We start from the raw sequence: 10,140 nt of genomic DNA, 5'->3' as shown, positions 1-10,140 counted from the left end.
CAGGAAGGAAGGAAGGAAGGAAGGAAGGAGGGAAGGAAGGAAGGAAGGAAGGAAGGAAGGAAGGAAGGAAGGAAGGAAGGAAGGAAGAGAGGAGGAAGGGAGGGAAGGAGGGAAGGGAGGAGGAAGAGAGGAAGGAAGAAGGGAAGAAGGAAGGAAGGAAGGAAGGAAGGAAGGAAGGAAGGAAGGAAGGAAGGAAGGAAGACAGGGAGGGAGGCTGGATGAATTTTGTACCTTGTTCTGAGAAGCCTGAGCAGAGGCAGCGTCCCTTCCATGCTCCAATAATTCCTGCTCCAATTCATCTTGCTCCTCAGTAGGGTCAAAGTTGTACATGGGCATGAGCTGGTGACGAAGTTTCTCCAACCTGGAAGCAGAGGGAGGGGTGGGATGTAAGGTACTTTCTCCTCTGACCCCAGTCTGGTGCCAGTGAAGGCCTCGCTGGCTGATTGCTGAACATTTTAGTAAGTGGCCTAAGAAATGGCTCTGCTAATAGGTATGATGGGGGAGCCAATGGCTGCTGGTAGTCAGGGACAGCCCAGGCCTTCCTTTTTCAGCCTCCTCAGGCTAACAGCATAGAATAAAGACTTGGGTTAAAATCATGCCTCTGCTTATTAGTTGAGTAGTCTTAGGCTAATCCCTTTAGCTTTCTAGGCCTGATTTCTCCTCCTTAAATGATAAGGTTTGAATAGATAGCTTCTAAGATTCTTAATAGCTTTAAGACTTATGAACTTAATAAGTACCCAATAACAGATGCCTTCAATCTCCCCTTACCCATTTTTTCAATAAGTTAGAGGGATGGCAGACAAATTAAATATACATAGGTCCTTGTTTCTGTTCAGGCACTCTGAGGGCAGGTCCTCCTATTACATGCTTAGCCCTGAAAACCTTTCTATGGCTATACAGGACCAGATCCCATAGCCTAGAAGCATTTGATATCACTTGGCTATAAAACATGGCAGGGAATATATCCCTGAATGAAATGATGATCTTTTTAGAGATGGAGTGCCAGGGCCCACTCCCACTGTATGTCTTGCCCCCTCCACTGAGTTCCAGGCTTGCCCCGCCCCCTCCCCACCCCACACAGGGGAGGGAGAAGCACTATTATTGGGCTGCTGGGCAGAGGGGTGGGTGAAGTGAGGAATGTTCTCAGTGAATGTAGAGAGGGGGAGGGGATACCCCAAGCTCTCCACTCCCCTCCAGCTCTGCCATCTGTGAGCCACCCACCTTCCCCCTGTGTGTTCCCATTGGCTGCTGAATAGAGGTGTCGGGGATGTGAAAAAATGTCATCAGGCATGGAGAGGGGGAGGAGAGCAACTCTGCCCAAGTCCCTCTGTCTTTCTAGTAATTAACTCGTGGAGGGGGGTGGTGCTGTGTGCCCACAGAGAGTTCCTTGTGTATCTATGGCACACCTGTGCCATAGGTTCACCATCACTGTCCTAGGGGCTGTCAACCCTGCCTTACATGTGAATGGAAAGGAACAATAATGAACATGAACCAAAGGAGTAGATATTAATCACAAGCATTTGTTTGCTTTTGGATTCATAGGATGTGAGATGGTTAGAGTTAACAAGGATCTTAAAACAGAGAATGTCAGTCAGCACTAGAAGTAGTAATCTTAGAACATAGAACAGATAATATCCAAGCTGGGAGAGACCTTTGAAAATAGAATGTCAGAGGAGTAGCTGGGTGACTTAGTGGAGTGAGAGCCAGACCCAGAGTGGGGAGGTCCTGGGTTCAAATCTGGCCTCAGATACTTCCTAGCTATGTGGCCCAGGGCAAGTCACTTAACCCCCATTGCCTAAACCTTACCATTCTTCTGCCTTAGAACCGATACACAGTATTGATTCTAAGGCAAAAGGTAAGAGTTTTGAAAAAAAGAAAATAGAATGTCAGATATGGAAGAAGAAACTTTAGAACATGGAACAAAGAAAATCAGAATGGAGAGGGAGCTTAGAACACAGAAAGTCAATATCAAAAGAAGAGTCTATAGAACACACAACACAGAAGACAGAATATCAGAGCTGAGAAAGGCCTTAGATCAGAAGCAGGTCTCTTGACTCCCACTTTATAGGAGTCATTCTGGGCTATGCTGCATACATCTCTCTGAAGAAAGAGACCTTACAAGCCATTTTTAGATAGAGAAACTGAAGTGCAATGAGAAAGACGTTGCCCAAAGTCATGCAGTAAGATGATGGCAAAGTCAAAATTAGAACCCAAGTGACCTGACTCCCAGTCTGGATTGTCTTTCATCATTGATATTAATTAGCTGTGTGACCTTGGGCAATTATGATTTTTCATTTTTTCCCCAGCAGTAAGTAGCAACATTTTTCTACAAACTTTTCATGCTTGACATATAAAAGTGAGAGAACAAAGGCAATTGACTTTTCAAAAACATATTTTTAGGAGAAAACTTAGTTGAGATTGTGAAGCAGCAAAGGTGAAGTTGTCATTTTCCAAGTCAGAGTCTTCCTGATTGAGGCAGAGAGACTAAGGACAGGATAGCAATGAGAAAAGGGGCCTGGTAAAGGACAGTATGGGTGCTAGATGGGGCAGTGGATAGGGCATTGGGCCTGGAACCAGGAAGGCTCATCTTCCTGAGTTCAAATCTGTCCTCAGACCCTTCCTAGCTGTGTGACCCTGGGCAAATCACTTAACTCCCATTGCCTAGCCCTTAAAACACTTCTGCCTTGGAACCAATACACAGTATGGATTCTAAGATGGAAGATAAGGGTTTAAAAAAAAAAACTTTAAAGGGCTAAAAGAGTCAATGTGATCCAGAGGGACCTCCAAATTATGAAGACTTGAATTCAAGTTCTACTACTAACTAACTACTACTACTAACAGTGGCTGTGTGATCCTGGGCAAGTTAGTCAACTTCTCTGTAGCCCAGACAGTTCTCTAAATCTAGAAATATAGAAATAAAAATTGCAAAGAAGATTCCAGTCTTCACTGATAGAAGGTAGCTTTCCTACACTGATGAAATCACAGGTTTGGACTATAAAAAGATGGCAGGGGGAGGGTAGAGAAAGGAGGATTTGTATTATCTTCCAAAGGATTCATTAGGGATCTGGGAAGAAGTGCTACTCCCACTTCTATAACTGTGGGGGTCTTGAACTACAAGAAGGGATCTGATCCCCACCCCAACACCTGAGATCAATGCATGCGTGTGTGTGTGTGTGTGTGTGTGTGTGTGAGCGTGCGCACATGTGTGTTTTCTCTGTTCCTCCCTGCTCCTGGTTGTTTCCCCATGTTTCCTTTTCATTCTTTGCTCTGTTCCTGGTACTGAAAGCCTGGGGAGGAAAAAATGAAGGGATTACCTCTTCCTTTTCCTGATGTACAGAACCTAGGGGAGAAGGAGAGACAAAGTTATTGCAGGATGGATAAACCCTCCCTAGAGAAGAGGAGGGGAGGCTATGAGTAGAGTATTTGAGAATTCAGGTATCTAGGAGAGAGCAGATACTTTGATTGACAGGAGAGAAAAAGCAACCAACCCAGAACCAGGAATGCTAAATAAAGTGTTACTAGCTGTGTGACCATGGATTAATGTGAGCCTCAGTTTTCACCTCTGTAAAATGAGGATAATAATACTCTCACTAGTGATCTCACAAAGTTCTGGGGAAAAGTCCTTTGTGCAAACATTAAAGTGGCATGGCAATATAAATTATAAAAATCTATAGATTTTTATGGGGGCAATAAGAAATGCTGGGCCTGGAGTCGGGAAGACTCCTCTTCCTGAGTTCTAATCTAGCCTCAGACACTGACTAGCTGCGTGACCCTGGGCAAGTCATTTAACCCTGTTTGCTTCTGCAAAATGATTTGGAGAAGGAAATGGCAAATCACTCCATTATCTTTGCCAAGAAAACCCCAAATGACATCTTGAAGAGTCAGACATGACCAACTAACAAAAGATTTTAAGCCTTTCGAGGGCAGGGATCTGTCCTTTCCCCCCTCCCCCCATTTTTCTATGTATCCAATGGTACCTTCCTAAAGATTTGTGAAATTAAATGAATAGGATTTCCGTTCCTGGTTAGCACAGTGCTCCTATGCCCCTCCTTGGATCATAGATCTTAAGATAGCACTTCAGTAATTAAGCCTTCTCAGGGTCCTTAGCGAAGTTGAGAAAGGGAGCACCAGCTTGTCCACAAACTTCCCCTTGTCCATCTTTGCCTGACACCTGCAGCGAGCATTATCTTGGGGTGGGGTAGGGGGACTAGAAGTTGTGGGAGGATACAGAGAACTGTGAAGCATCACCTAGAACTCGTAAAGGTTTCCCTAAAGGGGAGAATAGTTTGGACAAGGTCCCCTCCTTTGAGTGAGATTTGTATCTCCTACCCCAGACTAGGGGGTCTCTGAGGGCAAAAGCTATTTTTCTATCAGACCATGGAGCAGGGCCCTATCTCTGATTCAGACCAGGGGCTCCCTTAGGGTATGGGCTCTGTGTCCTGTTCAAACTAGGGACTCCCTTAGGGCTGGGGCCTATTTCTTCCTTGTCTCCAGCTCTCTGAAAGGCAGAAGCTGTCTTCCTGTTTCAGATCAGGGGCTCCCCAAGGACAGGGACAATGTGTTCCCCTCAATCCAGAGGCTCCCCAAAGACCGGGAAAGTGTGTCTCCCTTAGATCAGAGGCTCCCTGGGCACAGAGGCAGTATGTCCCCCTCAGACCAGGAGCTCCTTGAGGACAGGGGCAATATCTCCCCCTCAGACCGGGGGCTTCCTGGGTTTAGTGGTTGAGGTACATCCTCAGGCCAGGAGCACCAGGAGGATAAATGCTGGATGTCACATTGAGATTACTGGACTCTCTGAGGATAGGGGCATTGTTCCCCACCACTCACATAGACCAGAAGCTTCCTGGGATTAGGGGCTGAGTAAGCCCCTAAAACCAGGGGTGCTCTGAGGATTAAAAACTAAACATCACATTTAGGGCAGGGCTCCCTGAGGACAGGAGTAGTACGTCTCCTTAGACCAAGGTCTTCCTGAGGGTAGGGATTGAATGACCAGCTCAGACCAGGGGCTCCCAAAGGACAGGGCCTGACTTTCACTCAGAGGGAGTACTTTCTCTGTCACCCCTTGTAGTGGACAAGCAGTAATTACTGTCATCGCATTAACTGGGGGGAAAGGAGTTTTTCTAGGATAGATTTTGGGTTCTATAAACATTGGCTATTTTGGCTCTTGGGAGCAGAAGGAAGGGAAAAGTTTGAGGGCTAATGAAATGAAACTGATAACTAGGTATTCAAGCCACCTCCTTTCTTATGCACAAAAGGCAGCTGAAATCCCTTCAGTTCCATTCAAAAAGATGCTCTAGGTGAGAGGCTGAGCACTCTGGGTTGGCCCAGGCCCTAATCTCTAAACATGTGTAATTTAAGGGAGAACAAGGGAAAGTGAAAAAATGTCTGGAGAAGATCAGGCAAAACATCATGATACCTTAGAGGAGGAAAGACCCTTTCTCTTGGGGGAAGGGTGGGAGAGTCAAAGTTTAATGGAAAAGGAGGGATCTAAGGTGAGTGGGATGGGAACTAAACCTAGAGTGGAATGACGGTGAAGCAGGGTAATCTCTAAGTGTCATGAGGGTAGTGAGCATATGTCAGGGGAATCCTGAGGGCCCTTTCCCCAGAAATATGGAAATAAGTGTTTATTAAATATCTATACAGTGCTAAGCTCTTTACAAAGATCATCTCATTTGATTCTCGCAACCCTGAGGGTGGATGTTATCATTATTCCCATTTACAGTTGAGGAAATTGAGGCGGGCAGAGATTAAATAATTTGTCCAAGGCCATACAGTTAGTAAGGATAGTAAGTGTCTGAGATCAGATTTGAACTCAGGTCTTCCTGATTCTTGGCCTAGCACCTGATTGGATGAGCCATTTAGCTGCCAGGAGAAGGAAGTAGCCAAGGCCAGGCACTTGACTCATTCTCCTAGCAACCAACCTTCCAACTTTTGACACTTCATGCATTTGTCATATAATATTGCTTATTTTGTGTTTTTGTGTCTTTTCTACCTATTGTCTGGGAATTCTAGGAGTGAAGGAACTATACCTTGTCAAAGACTTGTTATCACCCTTAGGTCTGACACAGGGCTTTCCACATAGTAGGCACTTTGAAAATGTCTGTTGAATTGAAAACCTATAGGTAAGAAGATTCTTTTTTCTATTCTTTCTTTCTTTCTTTCTTTCTTTCTTTCTTTCTTTCTTTCTTTCTTTCTTTCTTTCTTTCTTTCTTTCTTTCTTTCTTTCTTCTCATCTTCCATCTTAGAATCAATACTATATATTGGTTCCAAGACAGAAGAGTAGTATGGGTAACTTAAGACTTGCCCAGGGCCACATAACTAGGAACTATCTGAGGCCAGATTTGCCCCTAGAACCTTCTGCCTGTAGGCCTGGCTCTCAATCCACTGAGCCACATAGCTTCCCCCAAGAAGACTTGTTTCTAATATTATATCATTTCTCATTTCTAAGCTTTAAATTGAGGCTCTGGTCTGTTTCAAACCTCTGTCCTCATTTCTTTGTTCCTAACAAATACAAAGTATGCTTTTCACATTCCCTACCCCACAGTATCTTCAAAATTGGGGTGTTTGAAATTGAAATTGTAAACTCAATCCTGCTCAGTAAACAAAAACTGATTTAAGCCAAATATGCCTACAGGCAGCAAGACAGTGTCCTTGGGTCTCCATTGAAATGAGCTATGGAGGTCAAAACTCGAGCAGACTGAATTCAAATTTCCTATCTAGATCACTAAGGGCTGTTAGAATCTTATGACCAGGCATGACTTTCCCCCACCACCACCATGAAGAGATTGGAAAGGGACTGTCAAAAAATTATTCCTCTTCCTCCTCACTAGGTATTCAGCAATTAGGTATAGTTAGGGATGGCTGAATAATGAACTTCCACAATTCGATTTAATGGACTCAAGATGCTGAATGTCTGTCTTTGATCACTAAGAGAGCTCAATGACCAATTGATTTATTTGTCATTGCTAGCCTGATCAATACATTGATTTTCTTACCTAAAACCCAGTCTCTCAGAATTTTTAATCATCTATGAATCAGAGCAGGGAAAAGACTTTCAAGGTTAAAGGGCAGTCTAGAAAGCAACTAACTCATCCCCAGTTTTGAAGAGGAAAATAAAGCCCAACAAGCAGAAGAGTCTTACTCAAAGTCAACAGAGCAAGAGCCCCCTTTTATAGTCCTTTAAACTCTACCAACAAGAGTTGCCCTCTGGCTTAGGGAAGGTGGCAATCTTTCTCTGCCGGTATTAGTTATCTTCCTTGAACTTGATTCCATCTAAGCTTACACTCCTATCTCCTTCTCTCTCAGACTTGGTCTTGGACCTAGTTTGGGCAAAGTACTTGAATTCTACCCCACAGATTAGGGCTAAAAGAACTTGGAGGAGCTAGAGCTTCCCAGAAAGGTGAGACTCCCAAACTCCTGGGATCTCCACTTGGTTTCCCTCCCTCCTTCAAATCCAAAAGTGTCCCTCAGGAATATGGAAAACACTTATATTATATCAGAGCTGGAAAGAACATTAGAGAGAATCTGGTCCAAATCACTCGTTTTACAGGTAAGGAAACAACAGCTCAGAGAGATATAGTGATTTGCCCAAAGTCAATCAGCAAGTTAGAGGGATTAGAACACAGGACTCCTGACCTCCAATTTCTGTGCTGTCTCCCATGAACTAGATGTATTCTTTGGCATTAGGTCAAAAAACTGAACAGATACTTGCCAACAAGGACCTTATAATTTTAAGGAATTATAACAAATGCCAACTGAGATGCAAAAATAAATGATGAATCTCATCCATGCATCTCCCTACCTGGCTCAGGGTCACAGAAAAGACAGAGGTCCAAGCAATCTTGGTGGCTAATGGCCAAGGAAATTATTATTATCCAAGGAAAGAGAGTCATCATGGCCAACCAAATGGAACTCTAACCAAGGGAGGAGGAGACAGTCTGTAATCTTCCTCTATATCTTCCACTAATTGATGTGTGACCTTGAGCCAATCCCTTACCCTCTCCAGGTCCAAGTTTCCCCTCCTGTAAAATGAGAGGTTAGGTTTGATGATCCCAAACGACCCCACCAGTTTTAATATCCTTTGATCCCATGGTTTGATTGCTAAGGCCTAGGATTCTGTTATGCTGTGTGTTATGACTCTGTCTCTGGCAAAAGTGTCTCTTTGGAGTCAAAGAATCTGGGTTCAAATCCTAGGTCAGCCACTTACTTACTACTGGTGTGACATACTGGTTCTCTCCCTTCTATGCCTCCATTCATGGGTTTCCTTAAAATGAAGTTGGCCCATATTGTCCCCCTTCTTTATCCCCTTGATCTCTTACCATTGCCATAGCCAAGCCAATCACAGTGATGATTCCAAAGGATAGAAGCATTGTCCCCATGTTGGCCCCACTGCTGGCCACATCTGGAATTTTGGTGCCATTAAAGCTGGTCGTTTCAGGACTGAGGGTACTCTCGGAAGCAGCCCCCTCTGTGGTGGTTGCCAGATCAGGCTCCGGGGTAGGGGGGCTGCTTCGGTACAAGTCCCGAGGGGAAGCTGGGCTGTAACTCATCCCAAGGCTACAGCCAGATCAGGTCCAGTCCTCCAACAACTGTCCAAGGCAGGACAGTTTTTCAATTTAAGCAGATTGGAGTTAACCCAGGGCTTTCCTGGGAGGGTCTGCCTCTAGCATCATATGCATGGGCTGCCACAGTATCTCCCAATGAAGAAGGAACTTTGGCTTCTGAGCCCAGAGATGCCAAATGTCCCAAAATGCTGAAGTTGTGGGGGAAAAAAACAAATAGGGTTGGGGGTGAGGGTAGAAGAAAATTGAAATTTGAACACAAGTAAAAAAAAAAATCTATGCAATCCTTATTTTTAGAACATTCTTTACAGGATCTGAGGCCACTCTGTTCATTTAATAACATCAACTAGCATTAACTGAAATTGCCCATAATAGGACCGTGTTTTGTATATTTGAGAATGCAAATGGCTATTTTGTCTTTTGTTTTTACTCTTAGTGTTTCAGGAAAATCATCTACAAGAATCATCTTCATCAGGGCAGAGCAGGGGCCTTTCAAACCTCTCAGAGGTTATCCCAGGAGAATACAAGGAGATCTTACCAAGGTGCAAATGGTCCTTGTGTTCAAGACTATGCTTCAATCTAGCTTTCCAGCCTCTGGAAAACCTCTTCTCTGTCTCCAGCTTTCTTGCATACAAGGCTCTCTCATGTAGCCTATGGTCCTGTCAACTGGGACTATTCTCTGACCTCTTCTCATTCTATCCACTGCTACATCCTTATTTTTGCTCAAGTCATCACCCCATGCTTGGACTAGACTTTCTACTTAACTCCATCCCCTCTTTTTGAGGCCAAGATAAGGGACCACCTTCTCCAGGAAGTCTTCCTCAGACTGTCCCAAATGAAAATGGTCACTTCCTCCTCAAATTTCTCTACTCCACTTTAGAATATAAAAGCCTTGGGGGCAGAACAGGTTATATTCTTATGTCCTGAGAGCCTAGCTCTGGAGCTATAAGCTTAATTGGGGCTTAATCAATGTTTGTTGATTTGAATATAGAAGTTTAGGCTTGGAACAGACTGCTTAGTTTTTATCATGGAACTAGCCTAGCTAAGTAGAGATGAATCTGTCACCAGAAGGCTGGCTACCAGGTGAGGAGGTTTTTTTGATCCCTGGTAACTTAAGAAAACATCTCTTAAGGTGTGAATTGAGCTGCAATATTTATCAGTGAAGGGATTGTCCACACCAATAAAATGATACATGTTGAAGAATAAGGCGGCAAAGGGAAGCTAGGTGGCCCAGTGGGTAGAGAGCCAGGCCTAGAGATGGGAGTCCTAGGTTCACATCTGACCTCAGCACTTCCTAGCTGTGTTACCCTAGGCAAGTTACTTAAACCCCTATTGCCTAGCCCCTGCTGCTCTTCTGCCTTGGAACTGATATTTAGTATTAATTTTAAGACAGAAGGTAAGAGTTTTTGAAGAATAAAAGGAGAAGGAAAAGAAAGTGAAGGCAGAGAAGGAGGAGAAGAAGGTGAAGGAGGAGAAAGAAGGAAAAGGTGAAGGTGGAGAAGGAAGAGGAAGAGGAGGAGGAAGAGGAAGAGAAAGAGGAAGAGAAAGAGGAGGAAGAGGAAGAGAAAGAGGAGGAGGA

The 10,140-nt window shown here is 44.2% G+C and overlaps 1 protein-coding gene across 1 annotated transcript in view; it reads right to left on the bottom strand.

Annotated features, from left to right (window-relative positions):
* C1H3orf18 (chromosome 1 C3orf18 homolog) overlaps positions 1–8,549 on the bottom strand; it is a 176,701-nt gene extending 168,152 nt beyond the window's left edge. Inside the window, exons 1-3 of the mRNA XM_044676710.1 lie at positions 8,319–8,549; positions 3,315–3,340; positions 232–361 (exon numbers count right to left, since the gene is read on the bottom strand). Coding sequence (XP_044532645.1) covers positions 232–361; positions 3,315–3,340; positions 8,319–8,549 — 387 coding nt within the window. The remainder of the gene's footprint in view (positions 1–231; positions 362–3,314; positions 3,341–8,318) is intronic.
* Between the last annotated feature and the right edge of the window lie 1,591 nt (positions 8,550–10,140).

Source organism: Gracilinanus agilis, chromosome 1 (assembly GCF_016433145.1).
Source record: "Gracilinanus agilis isolate LMUSP501 chromosome 1, AgileGrace, whole genome shotgun sequence".
NCBI lineage: Eukaryota > Metazoa > Chordata > Mammalia > Didelphimorphia > Didelphidae > Gracilinanus > Gracilinanus agilis.
The sequence above is the reverse complement of the archived record's forward strand: the minus strand, read 5'-3'. Positions and strand labels throughout refer to the sequence as shown.